The 22672-nt window shown below is 38.8% G+C and overlaps 2 protein-coding genes across 2 annotated transcripts; one reads left to right on the top strand and one right to left on the bottom strand.

Moving 5' to 3' along the window:
- The first annotated feature begins 164 nt into the window (after window positions 1–164).
- hspb8 (heat shock protein b8) lies at window positions 165–10422 on the top strand. The gene is made up of 3 exons (XM_079340358.1): window positions 165–900; window positions 3835–3898; window positions 8643–10422. The coding sequence occupies exons 1-3, from the start codon at window positions 465–467 to the stop codon at window positions 8815–8817; spliced, it is 675 nt and encodes a 224-aa protein (XP_079196484.1). The 5' UTR covers window positions 165–464; the 3' UTR covers window positions 8818–10422.
- On the bottom strand, window positions 9436–16485 carry LOC306821740 (uncharacterized protein). The gene is made up of 4 exons (XM_079340314.1): window positions 13823–16485; window positions 13369–13432; window positions 13021–13141; window positions 9436–12016 (listed from the first exon to the last, which is right to left on the bottom strand). Exons 1-4 carry the CDS (start codon window positions 14166–14168, stop codon window positions 11492–11494), a joined length of 1056 nt encoding a protein of 351 aa, XP_079196440.1. The 5' UTR covers window positions 14169–16485; the 3' UTR covers window positions 9436–11491.
- Window positions 16486–22672: the final 6187 nt, after the last annotated feature.

Below are 22672 nucleotides of genomic sequence, written 5' to 3'. Positions count from 1 at the left end.
ATTTAAGACGTACATTTTTCTTTGACATTAACAACATGTTGGTAAAGTTGAATTGTATTAAATTAAGCAATTTATTTATCAAGTGTTCACTTCTTTAAAGATTTAACGTTATATAGAACTTTTTATGGGTTGTTGTTTTTTTGCAGTGTGCATCTCTCTCCAGATCCTCCCAGCACTTTCCGGACACTTGCTCGGTACTGGTTCATCGTCTGGGAAATCACTGACCAGTATAAAAACCAGAGCCAGGGGGGGATTCACTTTAAGGAAAAGCTGTGAATCTTCAAGAGTTAGTGTTGAATCAACTGGAGACTGATTGCGTAACGGTGATGTGCGTAAACCAAAAGAGATCAAGTTTTACCACGGATAGATAATAGTATACTTTTGATTTTCAACTTAGAAGTTCAGTTCGAGAGTTTTGAAGCACAAATATCAGAACTTTGACTGGTTTGAGCTTCACAAAGGACATGGCAGAGGGAGACTTCTACACTATGGGAAACCGGCAAAGGTTTCCAAGGGATCCGTTTGGAGAGTCGCCGTTCAGAGATCAGTCTCCGTTCAGGGATCAGCTCGGGCCTCGGTTTATGGAGGAAGACTTTGGGATGCCACATTTTTCGGATGAACTGGCGATGGACTGGCCAGGATGGGCACGGCCGGGCCGGCTAAGCACGCGCCTAACTCCGTCGCCTTTTAGTAGCAGTTTACGCACAGGTTTCCCCGCGCGACAGTCCACGGGTGGAGGCCCCGCGCTGTACACCAGCAGGTATGGAGAGCCCTCCTCCTCTTCACGGGGCTCACCCATCACCACTGGGGGGGAGCCTTGGAAAGTGTGTGTGAACGTGCACAGCTTCAAACCAGAGGAACTAAACGTCAAAACGAGAGACGGATTTGTCGAGGTGTCAGGTGAGTTGGGTGCTGACTCCGAGGTCTGAACTAAAAAATAACTCTTTCAGGGGGATACATGTCTTTTCAACCAAATTAAGTTGGAATATGGCCCTTCACAGGAAGGAACTGTTACTTGACTCCTTTAAAGTGCAGCGGCTGTCATGTAATAGGCTAAATGAGTGGAGGTCACTATAAAACCACCTGATGATTTCCTACTGCTACAGCCAGCAGTTCAGATAACAGTGGGAAACTGTCTCATAAAGTGCTTTTAGTTCATGGTGCCCAGAGTGCATTTGAATGAGGATTTAATCAACGCACAATAATAATACACAGAAAGGGGGAAAAAAAGTGTATGTATATATATATATATGAAGAATATTGTGAAAATAATATCCTCTGCAGAAACACTCATTTTAAGGCTGTATTTAACATAAAGGACATGGAGGCCGTGCCAACAGTGCTACTAATAGTAATGTCATGGTTTAAATACTTAGATTTAATTAAACGCATGAACTTTTAGCATCTAAATGTGGCATTTTAGACAAAGATTTCAATATTTTAATTAAGTTTGTTATTCCCTGCTGACATTTGTCTCTGGCTTCGTGGAAAAGCACAGGAACAGCTTTCAGCTGTTCATGTGTGGATATAAAAGTTAAAAGAAAATAGATTAACTGTGCGAAATTTTATTTTAACAAACACAAATGCATATTTGCATTTGACCACAAACTTTTTGACTCCTGACCTCAATATTTTTAAAATCAATATTACAATCTTTTACTTGTTTTATGTAAGACACACTTAATTATATGTAAAACACAATACATAAACGCCCTCTTTTAAATATCACAAAGGATAATTAACACATTAAAGAGAGTCTCTCAAGACCCTCACTCAACCTGGCCAGGCAGTATAGCTCTTGTCCTTTTGCAGCAGTTTGAAGCTTTATAATGAAAGCCTCAGAGGTATAACATGCTCTCCACTTTAATGAGTCTTGATATGGAAGAGGCTGACAGATTTTGGGGACTGGGACTTGAACGTTGGCAGGCAGATCCTCAAGCTCAGACACCTGTTTCAGATTCCTAGAGAATCACTCTGAGCTCAATTTAGATTTAAAGCACGGCAAGGCCCGTGACAACAGTTTCTGTTTACAATAAGACATGCTGCTCACTGCCATAAAACACCAGGGAGAATGTTCTGGAAATAGGATCACGTGGTTACCCTGCAGTCCACATGTAGGTTTTGTTTCTGCTAGCTCCATCTTTTAGCCATCGATTTATAGGAAAAATTGCTTCTTCATATCAGTGCTTCAAAGATCAAATGAATTGTAGGGATACCCTGGGTTGGAGGAGGCACAGAGGACAGCAGCTCCCTCCCTAGATTAAAGTTTTTTATAAACACAATGTTGGTATGCCAGTTGGGTACTTCAATCACCACCATGTTGGGCTGGCTAGTCAAAGTGACTCAACCCAGATCTAAAAGTGTGGCAGGCTGTGTGATACACGCATGTTTGCAGTGTTCAGTACATGAAACTACAAATACTTAACAGAAAATAACTAAGAGTACTCGTGATCGTTGTCACTCTGTGAATCAGTTACTTTTTGCATTCAGTGATGCATGTGTTTTTCTTCCTGGTAATATTAACTAAAAAAAAAGTGAGGCTGTTACTCACAATTGAAAGTTGATTGAATCTGACTCAGGATTTTAAAATCATTTTTAATGACAATGAAAGTTAATTTTGGACAAAAATGGAAATACATATTTTCTGCAATTGTAACACTTAAAGAAATGCTTTTCTCCGCCTCGATTTGAACTAGGCTGAGCTAAACGAAAACAGACTAAACTGACAGATTTTCTTTCACTGAAATCAACAATCACAGTCACCCCTGTAATATTACAGCACTGACAGCTTATAGCTGCATTTATGAAGCTCATTTTCAGCCATTTCTTTGTTTAACGTTGCTCACTGTAAAGCCAAAACATTTAGCTGAAAGACACCAATATGTTGAGAACACCTTTGAATTTAGACATTAGACACAATTTTAAATACATAAATAAATACATTTTTGTATGATATGTTAAGAAACAGTGCAAGACTTCCCCCTCAGCACAGATGTATATTTGTTTGTATATTATGTTATACAGCACATCTTGAATTTGCGATCTCTGTCAAAAAAGACTTAAAAACAAGGAGAGATTGGGTTGTGAGACTACTCTCTGACCACACCTTCATTATTGATGACATGTTTAGGGGACTAATCAGAGAACCAGTTTCAAGTCATGATGAGGTTTTATTTCAAACTCATGACTCATTTCACTGGTGATCTTAGCTCAATGTCTCTGGAGTTTTTTTATTCCAACCTTGTTCTCTGGTGGAGTCCAGCACTTGCGGTGGGCCGTGACGTCACCGTGTGGGTGTTGGGTTGCACATAGCCGAGCCTTGAGGCTCGAATGGGGGTCCAGGGGTGGGGCAGGCCACACTTCAGGCTGACAGGGATATTTAGTCGCCTCAGAGCAGCTGCTAGCTAACTCTAGAGAGCGAGAGAGAGAGAGAATGAGAGAGAGACTGTGAACAGAATGTGTGTTTCCTGTCATGACAGCGGTTGTTGTCTTGGAAGAAAGTTAAGAAAAAAAAGAAATTGTTTTATCATTTCAACATTCATTGTAACCCAGAGATCCCAAAAGAAAAACGCAGCATCTATGGAGCAATGGAAAACTCTGTGTGCCAAATGATGTCATTAGGAATGTGTTTGTTCAGTTACACTCTGATTTCTATGGTTAGTTGTTGAGGTTTAAAGTGTTAAGACATGCGTTTACAACCAATGTTGACTTAACTGATCAGAAGGACATTTACCATCAATAGTTGAAAAATTAATGATCATGTATTGCACAATGTCAAACCTTGAAAAATTATCTGGAAGTCAATCTTACTCAAGCTGATGTTTTTATTAACAGGAAAACATGAAGAGAAGCAGGAAGAAGGCGGTATAGTGACAAAGAACTTCACAAAGAAGATTCAGTGAGTATCATTTCAGAGGATTCAGTATCACAGTGATAGCAGCCTCACTTCTTGTTTTCTACTGTCTTTCTATGGTATGGGCACAAGGGGATCGTAACATCTAGATCTTCTATTTTTAGTTGTGTGTCCACTCTCTGTTTTGATTTTTTACAGTGGCAGTGTAAAATGAAACCTGGTAACATAACTCCCCTCACATTTAATGGCTTCAATGTGTTAGAGTTTTCATTTAAACTGGTTACATTTGAGTTTGTGTTATTCACCAAAATACAACAAGTGTATCCTTGAACACTACAAAACAATGTTTTCCATTGTCATAAAACGATTCTGGAACTTTAAAAAAACTTACTTACATTGCTGTGTTTCTTGGTTTATAACGACATTTCTCTTGCAAAGCTGGAATATAAGTGTACAACGACGCAATTCACACTCAAAACAGGACCCATACGGAAAGCATTGACTCACAGCACTACCAGTGGTCACAAACTACTATTATTGTATGATAGATAGATAGATAGATAGATAGATAGATAGATAGATAGATAGATAGATAGATAGATAGATAGATGTTGTTTGTTGTTACTGAAGAAAACAAGAAGTTGCGTTGGAAAAAATCAAATCCATTTAATCAGTAGCTTAACTTGACAGCTATATTTTGTATTAAAGCAACTGGCTTTTATGCCGTCAGTGTTTGCTTACTAACTAAAGTACAACTGTACCCGTCTTACGCACTGTAGACCTATCACATTCTAATTCTTACAAACAAGCCAAAGAAGTTTTCGAGAAGGCGCTTGGATCTTTTTTCGTTTAATTGGCCAGTTTGAAGACTTCAAACAGCAGCGCTAATCGCTGGTGCGAATAACCGTCTGGCTGGCGCGTCACTCAAAGTTCAGCTGATTTCCGGTTAGCTAATTAGTAAGCAGTAGTGCTAGCCACGCACCGTTCATATCACATGTCTTTTAATTGGAAGCTCCCGGATCCAACCAGCCAAGCAAACCTAAAACCACTGACACACTGAATATCTAGAGGAAGTTGGGGGTTGAGGGGTTCTGGTGTTGTGGGGAGTGAAGAGAGGGTCATGTATAAATAACTGAGCTGGATATCTATATCCTCTAGTGACATTAAAAGCAGAGATAGCACAGAGAGGTCACAATATTGTAGATGAGGTACGTGAGAATTTTCTTTTAATTGCAATACCGCTACTACTTTTTTAAATCTTTTGTGTTGTTATTGCATTAAAGCTGACTTTTTATAGTTACAGCTGCAGGCGGTGATCTGACCAAAATATAATAATGCTATGAAACCAAACACACAGAGGAGACCAGTGAGTTCTAACCTTTTTAGCTTTTGATCTTTCACTCAACAAAATAGTGCTTATTGATTAAAACTACTTAATCTTTTCTGGTCCATCAAGCTTGAATAATCCAATATCTCATAGCCAAACGTTCTTGAAAAGCATTTGACCCTTATTCACTCATCATTTGAGTCGATGTCTCATGTGAGACACATGTTAAGGATCGAAATGTTTTGATAGTAGCTGCTGTTGTACTTTGATTTTACTTATTTAACATCTAACCAAAAAATGGGGGATTAGGAGTTCACGCAATTTAGACAAATTACATAAAATATTCCATTTATTCCACTTAAGTCTTCATTTTGAGGAATAGTTTTGTGTGATATATTATAATTATCTACAGTCATGTGCTACTTAATGTTACAGCTGGTTAAGGTAGGACTTTAACTTGTGCATTTATGACCATATAAACCTCACTTTATTTATCTTAAATCCTGCTTTAAAAAAGCTGTTGGTGCATAAATCTGTGAAATTGCTCCAGCAACACTTGAAGTCAGAAGATCAACTTTATTAACAAATGTGACGTCTTCTAAGCCTTTCACTCCTCGTGCACCTTGTCAGTTGGTGGAGTTTATGCCACTCTTCTTTTCAGAGTTTGCATGTAAAAGTTTAGAGGTTACAAGTTGTGTGGAACCAGAAACATTTATTTTGAAATACAGGATCACTTGACGTTTGGTAAATGTAGCTTGCAACTCCTGTTTGTATCATCTTTGATTCCCTATAGGCTGGGAAGATAGAGGGTTAAAAGGGCAGATACCAGCTGTTAATTACACAAATTAAAGATAGAAATGACTGATGTTAAACAAGTTCAAAAGGACCCAAGGTTAGATTTTTCTTTTTAAACAAGTTATGTCAGTTATGAACTGGTGTTGTCACATCAGCTCTGAGGACAAAGGTAGCTTTTAATCTCCAGGTCATGTAGCCCGACAGCAACACAAGAACTCCCACCTGCTAACATGTGAGAGTCTGAAGTGTGAGCACTTTGTTATTTATGTATCTCTTGTTCTGCCTCTGTTTCTATCCTGATGAGACACATGATACTACCAGGACTGACTCAGGCCACGTGCTCTGTCTGTTGTGCAGGGAGGAGGGGTTCATTGGTTACGCACCGTGTTTTACACATCACAGACACTCAGTGGGCACGCACTCACCTCTCGTTCTGCGTCTGCTAAATGAATTGTAGAATTCTTCAATCTCAGTGCTTAGACTCTCTCTGCCTCAGCAGCATTGGCAGTGGGTTTTGGGGGGTGGGGGGGTGCAGATAGCTTTTGGCAGGTTTACAGAATCAATGCGTAAGATAAAAAGTGTATTTACCAGATGTACTGTAAATAAACTCAAGAGCTGGTCAGGTTAGGTTTCTGATGGAGTTGTACTCAATGAGCAGGCGGAGCAACTTTTCTTCACAGCTATTGGCTGTTTGAAAGAAGGTGGGGGCCTACGGAAACATGATTAGCTCTGCGTATGTATGGCAAGAGCTGGAAATAAAAAGAAACATTTTTATATTTGTAATCTCTAACTCTAAATTCAGATATTTAAAATAGCTTTTTTCTTTCTTAAATATCTTCATGGCTCACTACGTCACAATTACATGGCAGTTATCTTCTTCTGATGTCAATGGCTATGGATGCTATAATTGTGTACTGATTTAATCCTATTGCAAGTTATACTATACATTATGATCATTCAGAACACCACTTGAGAAAATGTTCTCTTACAGACCCCTCTTTTTTCAAACTGAATGTCCTTCATTTAGAAGATCAGTAACTTTGTCTGTTAAATAAGAATAGAGTTGCTGGTTTCCTCTGAAGCGTCTCAACAACTATTGCATTAGTTTCCCATAATATTTACTTTAGGCATTAAAGGCCTTGAAAGACTGAGAATAACTTTACATAGAACCACTTACCACAACTTTTTGACATAATACACTGGCCATGTTCTATCTACTTTTCATTTACTTTGATCCTATTGTTGGACTAATTTTTTATTTTTTTATTTATACTCATAATTTAAAAAATAAAACCATTATCTGTTTTCCCACTAACTTTATCATTCTCCACTATTTCTTACTTTGGGCTGGGTCTAGAGGATGTTGTTGTGAGAGTGTTCTTGTATAGCTCAATGGTACACCGTGATGTGATATTTGTCTTCTGAAATAGAGCTGACATAACCTCTTAGTCCGCTTAATATTCTATGAGGCAAACTGTTTAGTCGCTTCTGACTTGTATTTCTCAGTGAAGTGAGAAGCCATGCAGTAGAGGTTCCTCTCTAATTAAATGGAGGATAACTCCTCTGTCTGCTCCTCTGAACAGGGCAGCCTGATGTTTATATTAAATCCCAGAGACACTTGGCTGCTCACACAAAAAACCTACAATACCCATATTTGGCCACGCTGTCCGACAAAGAACAGCCTTGATCTCGGTTCTGCCTTTACAGCTGCTTTTGAAGGGCAGTCTTTCCAGGGGGAGAAACTAAACCTGACATTCCTTTTATAATAAAATAACAACCAGTTTAATCACTTATGATCATTTAATATCATGTGCCCTAAACTGTAGTCATGGTTTAATAAAGGTGAAGACTTACATCATTAATCACTGGCATTTTTTCTTTGCCCTTTGTATTTCTTTCAGGTTTTGGTCAACAGTTATCTACTTTTCCTTCAAAGATAATTGGCATTGTTAGCAACATTGTTAAAAAAAAAAGATTAGTGTGATAAGTGTCAAAAACTAAGCAGAGTTAATAAATAAATAAATAAATCCAGTGACAAATTTAGCTTAACTTTACTTTCCAGGGTTGATAAGTATGCAACAAGAAATTAAAAGGTGTTCAATCTATGCAGTAGACGACACTCCTAATTATTTAAATCGCCTTTCTCCGTATTTTTGAAACCTCACACCTGGATCCTATCCCCTTCCCTTGTTGCAGTGCTTTTAATTAAAAACTTTTAGGTCATCTCCCTGGTGTGAGGTGTTTTTTGTTAGTTTGGAAGGAGTGCTAGCCGAGGAGAAGATGGTGAGATTTTTTTTCATAACATTCAAAATCCAGAGCTAAGTTCATTTTTTCCCTCTCCTGTGGATATACAGCACTAGAATTATCTGACTGCAGGCTGTTTATGGGTATTGACAAAGTGTCAGTGAAGAATCCGAGTGCTTAACAATGTTCGCAGAGCAGCTCTTATGTAGGAAAATGTCATAGAGTTTTGTATGACCTCTAAGCAGGAACTGAACTGTATCTGTGGGCTGTTTCTCTTCCTTATTTCATTCCTCCCACTCACGCTTTTAAATATGTGGAACACACACAGGGAAAGTAAACTTTTGCCACTCTTAACATCTAAACTATCTGAGAACTATAAAAACACACTCAAACCACTTTTTCCTCTCACTTTTTTTCTGTCAGGATTCCCATAGATGTGGACCCGCTCACCGTTTTTGCCTCCCTGTCCCCTGAGGGCGTCCTCATCATCGAAGCCCGGCAGACACCCCCCTATTCCCTCTTCAGCAATGAGGGCTCACAGGGAGCTGAATCACTTGAGTTTGAGTCGCCCAAGCCTCAGGAGGGCCCTGTAGTCTAAACCCCAGAAACCATACAAACAACCAAACATGCACATTGCACAAGTGATAACAAGTTTGATATGAAATGTTTGGCCTTCTGCTTTATAGTGTTTGACACCTGGAATGCTAATATCTAAAATGTGCAGAAAATAAGCCCTTTGTGATACCATTTTCAAAGTTGCAAAGGCAAACTGTTTTGTATAAAAGTTGGATAATTAAGAGACAAATATCAACAAGAGACAAAAACTTAAAATGAATTTTCTCCTTTGTCTTCATTTTGTCATCTATAAGATGATAACAGACCAGCTGGTATCCCATGTTTGTACATTTAAAATTCAGTAACAGTTACACATTGGATTAAATTAAACATAAAATCCTGCCTGCATGTTGAAAATTGTTTATCCAGATTCAGCCCTTTAAAGGTATGAGATCCTTAAAAATGAACCACTTACATATTAATCCACTTAGTATTTTATCAACCAACTCTTCTGGATATGTTCATGAAAATCATACAAGCATATTAAAAAAAAGACAATATACCGGGCTGCCGATTTTAACAGCTGATAGAATTTAAACATTTGACTAGTGCAATGTGAATTTCAATAGTGTAATGACATTTGTTTGAAATTCTATTTAAATTTCATTGTTGAGTCATTAAAGAATTGAAAGTATCTTTTAGAACAGAAGTACAGATACTAAATTACATTCTGAGTTACTCTGTTAATTTCTAAAAGGAAATTATGAATCCGTTCTCCATTTAATATGCGATGAATCCAGTGGAACAGTATTTATATCAAACTTTATTGTATTTGATTTTTTTAAACAGTAATGTGCCTTAATTGTCTTGAGTGCCTTGACGTCTTGTGTCACAGTTGTTACTCTTTTGAGTTAATGAATGTCACTTAAAGCAGCAATATGAATACATTTGGTTAGTAGAGCTTTAGTGCTCGCTGAAAGTTTCTGAGTTTAACTGCACAGTCGTAAGTAAACATGTTGTGAGAAGCTATGGAAGAGAACCATGCTGACTGACATTTTTTGCCCAAATAGGACTCTGCAAGCATTTTCAGCCAGTTGTTTGCAGACTGTTTGTATGTGGAGTATTGCGTTGTCATGAAATCTAAAGGCTGTAGCTATATGGCTACATTGGAGAGGGTAATTAGCTAAGGGTTAGTAAGGTCCCAAACTTTTATCGCTAAAATGTTTGTCGTAAGATGGATTTATTTATTTGTTTGCGAACCTGAGACATAACTTGGGTCAGATGACTTTCTTTACCCGATAGAGCTGACAAACACGAGGCCTGTCTATGAACTAGTGCTTTAAAGCTGTATGCACTTACAATATTGCATCATGACTTCAGCACGCGGCAAAAATAGCATACAGCAGAAACAAGCGATCAGGCAACACAGTGGGCCCTGTTGAAAGTTATTGTACAAATAAATTGATGTTTGAAACTTGTAGTTGAAGGTGCCAAAGTTTCATATTGTTGCTTTAAACTGACAAGAAACAAAAGTCTTTTGTGTCTTCATTAGAGGGTGAATTGTGTGCATTAATACGTTATCTACCATGTCTATTGTAAATATACTGTAATATGTGCCATATCATTATAAATATTAATCTGAAGTGTTCATGGTTTTAAAATGGGGTTTTAATTTTCTTTTCTATTTGATTATTCAGAAGGACAGCTGCATGACTGTTGGAGAGGACAGACTCATTTTTATGCCAAAGACGTTTATTCCCTTCCCTCCTCTTCTACTGATGTCTTTGTATTGGCTGATGCAATAAAACTGTCCAGCCAATCTTGCAGTGTGTTTTAACATCTGTGTCTTTTCATTGAGAACCTTGCCACTCACAGGCCTGGTTCCAGGGATCCTGTAGTGTTATTGTTGGGTAACAGTAGGAATTGGGCAGCAGATTAACAAAGGGTTTAGTGCGGGGTGAGATTGGACCAAAAGAAGCCAACACTGCCAGAGCTTTTGTTTATGAGCGCAAAAATTGGGGTGGTTCCATTACATGTCATGTGATGCAAATAATGTAATCTTCTCTGTGTATTGAATCAAAAGCGATGATCAGTTTAATTTAAGTTTCCAGACTGGAGTTACTCGATGAAAACAACAAAGGGCTTCCACAGTTCTTGGCTTTACAAAGGCACCGCATTGTGTGATATTCCCGCTCATATAAAGTGTTGTATCAATTGGTATTAGATGGTAAGTGTGGATTCGTGCTGCCATGGCAACAGCATTATTGGAGTCAGGCCAGTTTCTCCTTGGGCAAGTTACTCATGTAGAAGTGACTAATGCACAGCTGTGCAAACGTATAGTATCTGATTAATGTCAAAACCTCTTAGCTGAAACAGCAGGGAAATTAATCTCTTTTTTAATTTTGCTCTCTCATATTTTCAAAGGTAATTATGAATAGGGTGCTCCTGAATGTGATTGCTTATTCATTACAACAACAGTTGCAACCACAATGCATTGTAATTAAGAGGGGAGGTAAAAGCATGAGGAAATAACGAGTCCCACTGACACAATATTTAACATTTTCAGTTGCTTTTGCTTTATTGGAGCTCCAAAGACAGCTTGATTAGTATTTCTATAAACTTAATGCATTTGTAGAAATAGCACAAGGTAACAAAGCAGGCCATGCAATTAGTTATCAGTATGAGATCTGAATTTGTTCAATTTTTTGTTCACATTTCTACATAGTCTGTTCTTGTTTTATGCCAGGTGCCTCCAGCTCCTGGCTCAGGACCTTGTTCGGTGGACTCTTGCCCAGCTCTGGTTCTTCGGGATGAATCATTTCCACAGCAGACTCAGCTGTGCCTGCCATTATCTGGATCTCTTCATCCAGGTCTGGCTCTTTGAGTTCTTGCTGTTTGGATTTGTCTTTGTCTGGACACTCTGGGCTTTCAGGGTCTTCATGGTGCTTTAAAGACTCTGGAACACTCTCTGTGCCTTCGCCATATGCAGCCTCTGAAGGGTGGGATATTCCATCTGGCTTTTCATGGGTCTCTTCCTCTTGTTCCTTCCTCTTATTATGCTGTTGAAATCCAGCAGCAGAGCTGTCTGGGTGGGTCTCATCAACACGTCCATGTACTGGAGACTCATCCCCATAATCTTTTGCACATGTACTATCTGGGTCATCTGGTCCACTGCTGCTATCTGGGTTTATATCATGATCTTCATGAGGCTTCTTTTCATCTCCATTTGCCTCCATCTCTACCTGTGTTAGAACATTAATGTGTAGAAAATGTCATCAATGGAATAATTTATTATGCATAATTAAAGGTTAGCTACCTCCTCTGTCATGCCCTACCTAATTACTGAAATTGTTTGGCTGTCCTTTCATTGGTAGGATCTTAAAAATGGTAACAATCAGGAGGAGGATTGTCCACAGTGTGACTTGAGAACCTTGGCCTTAGAATAAAATGGTTGGCATTTTGGAAAATGTGCGTACTTGTTTTGGTGGGTTAAATAATAAATACCATTCACATGCCTATCTGATAAGTATAGCAGAATGCTTAGCTAAAGACTGGAAATAGGCGGAGGCACAAGTCTGGCTCATTGCAGATAAAATTAAAAAACACCTGTAGCACACGAATAACATTTAACTTAGGATGTTCAGAACAAACAAATTCCATGCTGTTGCAGAGAGGCCAAGAAATAGTCCAGCACATAATCCCCAGTTTCACAAAATTTGATTTTTATCATACCCTGTATGAATGAAGGATGGATGTAGCCTTATGTTTCAAAAAACAGACAGAGGAGTTTAAACAGATGGGCCTGACATTTGCATTATTTCAATAGGCCAGTAGGGAGCAGCTACACTAAAAATGATTCCTATTAATTGAAACTTCTAAGATGATGTATACATTTTAAGCTGAGTTTTTGGATTTAATTACGAGTTTTAAATCTGTGCAAGTTTTAACTCCTTGAGAAAAAAAAACAAAAAACAACCTGGTGCATAAAGTCATTCTTTAACGAATGGATGATGCAGTGCAGATGTGTCTGCTTTTTGTTAGATATTCAATGAAAATAAGGTGTTAATAAGGTCTAATGGTCCTATAGAGAAGATGTTTTTCCTTTAAATAAATTACAGCTATGCTATGCTAATTTGTTTCATGTATATCGATAAACATTTACATTCATTTAACTCTAAAAGAAAGCAAGTGAAGCTATATATGAAAGTGATATTCCTTTAAAAATATATTTTTCAGGTTTGGTTACCTTTATGGGTATGACGATGATAGCAGGAACAGAGGATTCAGGAACTGGAGCTTCCACAGTCAGGATTCCATCAAAAGAAAGTGTGGATGCAATTTTGGAAACATCAACCTCAGCTGGGAGCCTGAAAAAGACAGAACCCTGTTCATCATGTCTTTACATGCAATGTGGCAGTGTTTTGAAATACTGACACTGATGTACATGATATCTAATTTTTCAGCTCAGTGAGCACATTACAAATTGGAAACTGTTTAAAGTAATTACCGTGAGTGCTGCATTTTCCACTGCTGACTAGTGTTTGTAAAGAAAATTTCATTTTCTTTATTTGGATCAGTGTTTACTTTTGCATACCTGTATTTCCTTGTAAAACACCTGGCAATAAATCCATGCTCGTCTGGCCTCTCCTCATGTTTCCCTGGGGATGGATTACCGTTTATGGGGAGGAATGTGAGGACACACAGAGGAATCAGGAAACACAGTGAAAACCACTCAACGCAGAAATTAATTTCTGCCACAGAGCAATGATTTCCCAGGGCACATTATTTAAGCAGTGTTCTAATTTTGTTACATTCAGCTTCCTCTCCATCCTCGTTTAGTTTCAAGGGATTTATTCTCTGAACTGTGGTAGAAGTCTATTTAGATAACTGTGTTACTCTTTGGGATAATAATATTAGATAAACCAGATTATGAATACTTCAATACAAGAAGAAACTATCAAGTGTATAAAAGTAATTAGGAGTCTTAATAAAGTGAACTTTAGGAGATGTTTAATTAACAGAGCCACGAGCAAATTAGTGTTCTGTACCTCCGACCTCCAGGAATCCGTCACTGACGCTGAGACTAATCTCCGAGGGAGAGAAGTGAGCCACGTCCAGGCTGACCTGCCACATGTACTGCTCCTTACTCATCTTCTGCCTGAGATGATGCATCGCAGAAGAGATGTAGGGCACAAACAGCGGAGCGGGTATGTACCCCGGCCAGGAAGAGGCTGCCAAACTCCTCTGGAGCAGCTCTCGAGGCTCCAGGAAAGGAGGCAGGCCAACATCCTGACTGAAAAGACGGCTGGACTGCCACCATTTTCTATTGGGGTACCAGGGGGTGTCACTGCTGTACAGCTCACATGACTGCTCCGTTTTGGCTTGTCCGCTCATTTCTCTAGAAAAAACAAAAAAAAACAGGAAAAGAAAACCAATTGAGTCATTTGAAGAATGACAGCTCTTTTTTGATTACAGTAAGCAAACAACTTTTGGACTATTCAACGTTGACTCACTTACATTTCTGAAATTAAAGCCTAAGCATGCATTAGGTAAGATTGTTGTACTCTAAAGCTAAGAATGATGAGACAGAGTTTTCCTGGCGGCTTTATATACTGCTGCAGTCTGTTTAGCACTTACGTCGATGAGAAGGGTGTGTGGGCATGGGGTGATGGGTGTGAATCCGAGGCCTTTACCTCTTGCTGGCCTGAAATTCTTACCAAACTAATTAGTTGTATTTATAACTTTTTAGCTCACAATGGCAAATAGCGAAGCAGTGGGCCAAAGCTTTGGTGTGTGAACTGTTGCATCTTTTCCCTGAAGACGGTTCCTCTCACATCCCAGTGAACAGTATTCTGTCAGCAGTGACTCGACTCCTCAGCCTTGTCATGAGTCAGTGATGATGTCCCTTCCCTTCTGTGTTTCACCCCTCAAAAGACACACAGTGGAAGCCGTTTGTATGGAGCATGAAATACTTCTACTACATGCTGAGGAGGACCCAAAATGGGTTTTTTTTTGTTTGTGTTATCTGAGAGTGTCAGTGGTATGTGTGTACAGAGTGTGCAAAGCTCTCTTCCACTCCATTTTTTGTTCGCTGTGCAGTTTCAACAGGATTATTATTGTTCCCTCTTTTATCAAGTGTGACAGACTTGTCACTGTTTCATTTTTAGAGTAGTGTGCCCTGAGATTTTAGTGTACTGTCCACTGGAGCACAAAACAGATTTAACCGATGTTTCTGACTTGCTGTGTCAATCGTCAGCCACAGATTCAGTCCATGCTGTGAGAGGTTACATTTGGGATTCTTTGCTACTGCTTTAGTTGCCCCAAATATTAGTTGGTTCCACTGTTTAATCCATCCATCAAAGTTACAAGTAAGGTATATCAATGGTGCACTACAATGTTTATGTTCTTCAAACAGCAAGACCTGCTTCAAACTTTGCTGGGAAAGAAGACATATTTGCTCATGTTTATGCTCATGTGAAAACATCTGATTCAGTATTGAACAGAACAATAGTCCAATTAAACACAAGTTGTCTGCCACAATCTCATTCTATACATTTTTGTTTTATTTTGATTGTGGAACAAAGAAAATGGCCTCACAGCTTTGTTTTGTTCTAATGATTGCTGTTTTATCCTGAGGGATTATGGCCTGTCCCCTAACAAGTACAGCCCTTGGAAATACTACATGACCATGTAGGAGTTATAATACTTTTGCTTTTATAAACAATAATATTTCGAGAACAAAAATGCCATGTTTATTCATCCCAATGCCTCCTAAAACAATGTGATTGTCTTGCTCTTGTCCTATGAATGCGTATGAATGGCATTAGTTTCTTCTGATGGTTTCACAACAACCACATCAGTGTGTGAATGGATAAGTGTGACTTGGTGTAAAAGCGCATTGAATAGTCAGACTACAAAAGTGCTATATAAGCTCAAGTCCATTTACCTTTTACCTATAGCCAATATATTCTCTATAATAATTGCCAATGATCTAATATAAAGTTTATTACATCACTGTTGGAGAGTCAGTGGGGGAGAAGTTAGCCACACCCAGGCTGACCTGCCTCTACTGCTCCTTACTCATCTTCTGCCTGATATGATGCATCGCAGCGGAGATATAGCCTTTTTTTTTTGTTTAAACAAAACAAGACTATCTACTCTGATAACGGCTCCAACCCCTATAAACACAAGATCAACAAAAAGTTTTGAGGATTTGAGTTAGGAAAACCTTTTCAAGTTAAAATTGTCCTTTAATTCATATTAAAAAATAAAATGAAATAGAAAGTTTTGAAGGAACTCAAACTCTCTCTCTCTCTCTCCTTCTCTCTCTACACTGTTATCTTGTATTCGTAATTCATCCTCATCTCATCTGGCAGCTGCTAAAGATCAGAAAGTCTTCCTCCCTGGTCTCTCTTGCTTTTCCTCCTTGAACTGCTAATGTCCCTCTCAAACGATACTTCCATGTCTTCCTGTTTATGTGTGATCCCTTTCATTTCATGGCACGGCTTTTATCTCACCCTCCTTTCCACCCACACCAACCCACACGTCCGGCCACATCTTCACTTTGTTAATCGGCACTGACCCTTCTCTGCACTCATGCTCATCAAGTGTGTCTTAAATACAATTTTCCAGCCAAGATGAGACATTTTGAACTCAAAGTCATAGAGATGGGAAGCACAATCTTGACCTAGTTTACTTTTACCATCAGTAAGATTTCAGTTTCGTTAATCAACTACTCAGATGTTCCATGTGTGCCTGTTCCTGCTAACAAACGCATCTGAAGCAAGTTGTTGCCATTTGCAAGATGATTGCAGTCATATACGTATCCACAGGGAAGGGTTCAGCAAAGTCACAACAAATCCCAAGACTTCAAACAGCCTGCCGAAAATCTGCGCAATATTAGCAGCTCATGCATCAAGGGGGATGAAGTGTCAAATGGCTGGTTTGTCCCTGTGGACACTGCATTCATCATAGTTATTGTGAGGCTGGCTCAGATGCTGAGGCAGGCTGTCTGGTCGGTGAATAGATGTGTGGTGCATATCAAAACTGACACATCAGGATTGAGTGTCTTATCTATGGAAATTGTGAAATGTTACAAGTTATTGCAGCCAACAAACGGTCTGAAACAATTTAAAGTGATGCTAGAAGTTAGATCTAGCATTTGAAAATGCTATTGATATAAGCTATACATTTTCTAAATTTGTTTAGTTGTTCCTGTTGCCAGAAACTTATCTCTGACTACAGTGAACAAGAATAACCTCCTATACTGTAAATCAGTGGGGAGGGAAAACAAGGCAATCAAATCTCTTGCAGTTTCCATGTTATTGCATTAACAATACTTTAAGTTGAGCTCTCTGTGGTGCTGTTAAGACAAATGCAGTACTGACAACATTGTTTGGTGTGTAATTTCTCCTGGGTGCTTGTTAAAATACAAAGGCTAAAAAACCCTTTAAAGACTAAGGGCCTGATTTACTAAGATCCAAATTAAAGAATACTAAATTACTGTTCACTCCATAAGATTGCACCTTTGGTTTGTGGGTGTTTTTTACTAAGAATATTTGCGTGAATGATAACAGGTGCAAACCTTGTGGAGGCGTTAGTATTTAGGTCAGGCTTTTGAGTGTTCTACTGGTTTACGTCACAGACAGTTTGGACGGAAAGCAATGGGTATCGAAGTACCGAAGACGTTGGTACAAGCAGTGGTGGTGTTTCACATAGTAGTAGGAGAGGGAGGAGCGCAATAGGGAGAGGAGCGCAACCGGGAAAAAAGGAAATGCCCAGTTAAAAATGTAATGTTGTTGAAAAGGGGGAAATAGGAAGCCATAAATGTTCAGTTATTCAATCAAATTGTTTCTGTTTAATAACTATTAGTGAAGCAAAATCAAAAATAAATGCATTCATTTTTCTGTCGCTCAAAACATTTTAACAAGTGTGAGTGTGAGTGTGTGTGTGTGGGGGGGGGGGGGGGGGGGGGATTAGCATGTTCCTTTCAAAGGTATTAAATTTAGGTACTGTCACAATCACTGCAATTTTTGCATGGCTTAGTAAATCGCATTGCTTGTACCAACTTATTTGCATTTTCTCCTCTCAGTATTTTACACGCTGGGGCAGAAACACCCCATATTGCATATTGATTAAAGCAAACATACTAAATGGACAACACGTGTTGTTTTGCTCATATAAAAGATGCAAACTCACAGAGCACTGTTAGTGGATTGGATAGCACATGTTTTGCGGGTGGGATCAAGTTTGCACACCTTTTAGGACACGGAAGCCTTTACTAAATAATTTCTCAAATGATGTGCACACAAGAAGTATGTACTGTATCTGCTGAGGTGTCTGTTCTGTGTGTCCGCTGAAGTTGCAGAAAAAACTACAACAGTGTCCCGGTTTGACTCGAAAGAGATTTGCAGCAAATGAGCTCATCCATCAGCAGAAGTACGTGGGGGCAAGGGGATGATGATGATGAGGAGGAGGGTGAAAGGGGAAGATGAAGAGAGACGGTGGGGCTGAGCAGAGGGGGGAGGCCTCAGGGTGAAATATGACGACCGTGGCATTTCCATGCTCTCGGCACCTTCTCTTGTCCTTTGGACGTTTCACCTCACAGATTTTAGCTCAGCTCCGTGGTTGTCCAGTACATCTGTTGCTTCGCCACAAATCTGAAAAAGGCATGACATTTTGTGGAGAAGCATTTTGAACTGCATTAACCACCAAAGGTTCAGTATTAAATGTAACTTAATGTGCGTTAACCTCTCCATATGCAGTTTCTCCATTTTTTTTTTTTTTATGGCTTCATGGATAAAAATAACTTCTAATAGAAACATTTATATTTGTATGAAGCTCTTCTAGTCCTTCTGTAAAGATGTATTTATACTGCATCTTTTCATTGCCACCCACATCCTTGCTCATTTAGGGACATTAAAGTGCAATAATTAGACAGAGTTTTCCTCAAAAGCAACAGCATTTGGTGTCTGAAAACCTTTGAATCTTACAGTTAACATAAAGCTGCACAGCATGACCTCTTATCAACTCACCTTTGACAGGATCAAGACAGTTAAATAGATAAATTTTGATTGGCTAGAGTGGACCTGCGATCTCCCTTAGACACCTTGACATTTAATTTGGTTGAATTTTTTTGATAATGGGTTTATGTAGATGGCTAAATATCGACAAGGCAACAAATCTGAAGATGAAATAAATCCACATGAATATCCAGACTGAGCTGATGTTACCTCCTGACTCACGGTCTGGAGGCAACTACAGATAACCCACCAAAGATAGTCCAACAATCCATTAACAGCAAACCTCCAGATTCCACAGGATGAAGTGAGGTGTGACGGTTAATCATCAAATACATATTTATATTCCTCACACTCTGTTATCCAATTTATGCTGAAACATCATCATATCTCACATATGGAGCTTTTATTAGTCATTGTAGTTTATTATGTTTGTCATACTCTGAGCTCCAAAGAGAAAAAAGATAGAACACTTGCTTGTTCTTGTGCTTTTATGTCTATATTTTGTTGCACATATTTATTCCATAGAGTTTGCAAGTTGGTCGTTCCCCAGGCTGGAAAAAGAGTCAACTTCACCCCCCTAACAGGGCAGCTAAGCTACACCAAGAAAGAGTCAAGCAAACAGAATGAATCCTCTCTGTAAATAAATGTGATGGCTATAGCTGCAATTTCCGATTAGAGCTTCAGAAGTTGCTATTTATGGCAAAAATCCCATTTAACAGTAACCTAAATGACGAAAAAAATAAATTCTTCAACTGTTTGCTCGCCGCAGGTGTGTTCATCTCTCAGTGAGACTGTGTCCTGCAGGCATTGGAGTCCTGGTTTTAAAAAAGCCATGGCATTTGGTCCTATGTGAGTGTTGGTAGTGTGTGTGTGTGCACAACCCCCTAACTCCACCACAGGGTGTAGAGACAACATCCTCTGGGGGCAGCCAAGGGTACTTCCAAATGGCTGACATTTCTGACAGCCTCTGATAGAGCGCAGAGTGTTGAATTATTCATTCAGGTGTTGTGGGGAAAGGTTGCCATTTTCACAGTAGAGACTAACCCCCAGATGAATTGGGGCTGTTTATCCTGCCAAGTGAATACAGTAGTAATGATTTGAGGTTGTGATGCCTTATAGGGCAAATGGCAGGCCTATGTTTTGTCAGCTCACATGTCCAGCGTTCATGCATCCCACTGCTTCTGTTCTCAGAGCAAAAACCTCTTGAATCAGCTGGGCTTTGTTTTTGGGCTTGTGCAGAAAACTGGAAATATTTAATATGACACATGTTTTTCAGCTAGTCCAAGCTAGATTTACTCTTTAAGACTTAAATAAACATAAATAAAAAATATAATGATTAATAATAAGAAAATCATATATTTTACCAAGTAAAAAATATTTATTTAGTTTTCATAAGAGGTTGTATTGAAGAGCATTGTCATGGAAATTGAAGGGTTATTCAGGGAAAAGGATCATGATTCTCACATCAAAAAAAAATCTGAAAAATAAATAAGTTGTTATATAATATTGTAAAATGTCCAAATGGCCTTAATCCTTTTTAAGACAGGGATTTGTCCCATAATTTAGGCAGACACAAAATCCAAAAAAAGCAGCTGTAATAAGTCTCTTGTCTATTTAAAGATGAGTTGGAAATTGGGACACAAATTTAAGCTTTTACTTGATTTTTCTTTGTTCTTAAACTGCACATAGGATATGATTAAATGTGTTATTAACAAGCACTGTATGCTTCAGTATCCTCCACGGTTGGAGTTCTTGATGTTATATATTTCCTACCACAGTTTAATCACAAATAAAATATATAATAAAATATTTGTCTACTGTTGTCAAAAAAAAAGTAATAACCTGCTATTGAACATTCCTGGTACCAACTAAGATTCTGTTACTTGCGGTGATTGTGACGGTGTCTGATAGTTCTCTCCTTGATGTAAAACATGCAAAAAGCTTAAAAATACTACCGCCTCCACAAGGTTTGCACCTAACATCATTCATGCAATTTTTCTTAGTTGATCACCTGCTAATCACGCAATGTTTTGGAGTGCATACACAATGCAGTACTCTTTAATTGGGATCTGAGTAAATCAGGCCCTTAGTATGTGTGACATAACAACTTATATACTGTTGACTTATCAGGGGGCAGACCAATCTTCTATGTTGCAAGGACCAGCCTGTCCTCCACAGATCGCGGGTGTCTTTTGTGAACAACTTCAAGAAAAGTGAAGGTCTTCATGTCCTGGTGTACCCTCACCTGTTTCCAGTCTTTCTGCCTAACAAGCGAACCATCAGGGTGCATCTGTGGGTGTGTAGCTTGCATTTAGTTTTAGTTGCTTTTAGTTACTATATGCACCAAACACCTGGAATTTGCTTCAGAGACATAGAGACATTTTAAGATGAACCCACATCCCACCCACACACACACACACACACACATATATATATATATATATAGTATTTTCTTGCCTTTTTTTAAAAAACTGATTGCACTTCCTGCAGTTTTTTTTTTTAAACTGATTTAAACCTGTTTTATTTCTTGCTGTTACCCATTTTATCTGTATCTTGTACTGTACCTCGGCACCATTGCAAGTGAGGGTTCTCCCTCAATGTGTTTTCCCATGATTTAAATAAAATAAATGATGAAATTAACTGAAAAAAACGTTCCTATTTTGTCTCAGTAGACACTACAAAGCCCAGTCATTGTTTTGGCTCATACCCTTGCCTGTGGTACTCTGTCACTTATGACTGTGCCAGCTTGTGAAGTCGCAGTCTGCCATTTGTCTCTCGTGATGTTGATGTGAAACAACCTGCTCTGTCTTGTCAACACTCATGGATTCCTATTGCTCATCACATTGGTGCTAGCAGATAATTCTTCCCAGCTCGTCTTATTCTGCATTACCAAACTTTCATAAAGGAATTTATGCGGATGTTACTTCAAGGACATTGTAGAGTACATTTACAATAGAGCCACAACGTCATGGTTTGTTTAATCACTGTCAAGATTCCAACAACCCTTTTTTCTGTTGTTGCCAAGAAACAAGCTGCCCCCCAGGGACTACCATAATATGAAATGTGAAGTGAAAACCTGTCTCCTCAAATGTCTATATTTCAAACCACCAATTAAGTCCTTTCGTCCAAGCATTGTCATCTTTAACAATTTTTTCAAGCCACCCCCTCGGTTGTGGTCATGATTCATCCCCACAATGAAAAATAGCTTGTTATTGACAGGACAGATTGCGGTGATGAAAAAGAAGGCGTTATGGGGTTTCACTATAGAACTTCTATAGGCTTTCCAACACAAAAGTTTCATCATGTGTTTGCGTATTGAGGGTACATTTGTTCTTCACAATGCCTTTTTTTTTCTTGCCACACCAAATATTGCAGCCTGTCACTGAATCAGCAGTTTTCTTCTATCTGCCCCTCCACCCGTTTTTCTTCAAAATAATATTGTACAGCTTTCATGTTACACTCTGTGTTAACAAAGATGTGTGCATATGACGCATTTCACATAAGGAGAGAGACACCCACTTGCCTGCCACTTAGAAGATCGATATAAATAACTTTAAAAAAAGAACTAAAGAAAAGAGTCACAAACACAAAGAGCTAGAGAAATTAGTCACGTCTTAGGCAAGGTCACTGAGACGCCTCCCACACTCTTGGCAGCCTGCAGCCACTCCAGGGAAAAGACGTTTGCACATTTGAAGCTACGAGTCATTAGCGATGCTGATAGAAACACACTTTAATTAAGAATGCTGCATTTTGGACTTAGATGTCACAACTAAAGATTAATAAGTAATATCAAGGGTGTGGTGGTATGCAAATGGAACAGACATGCCTCCCAGCTAAACTGGTGCACTCGGTGTATCTCTGATATCTGAGCCAAAT

Source organism: Symphodus melops (genome assembly GCF_947650265.1).
Source record: "Symphodus melops genome assembly, chromosome: 1".
NCBI lineage: Eukaryota > Metazoa > Chordata > Actinopteri > Labriformes > Labridae > Symphodus > Symphodus melops.
This window is presented reverse-complemented; position numbering and strand designations above follow the sequence as displayed.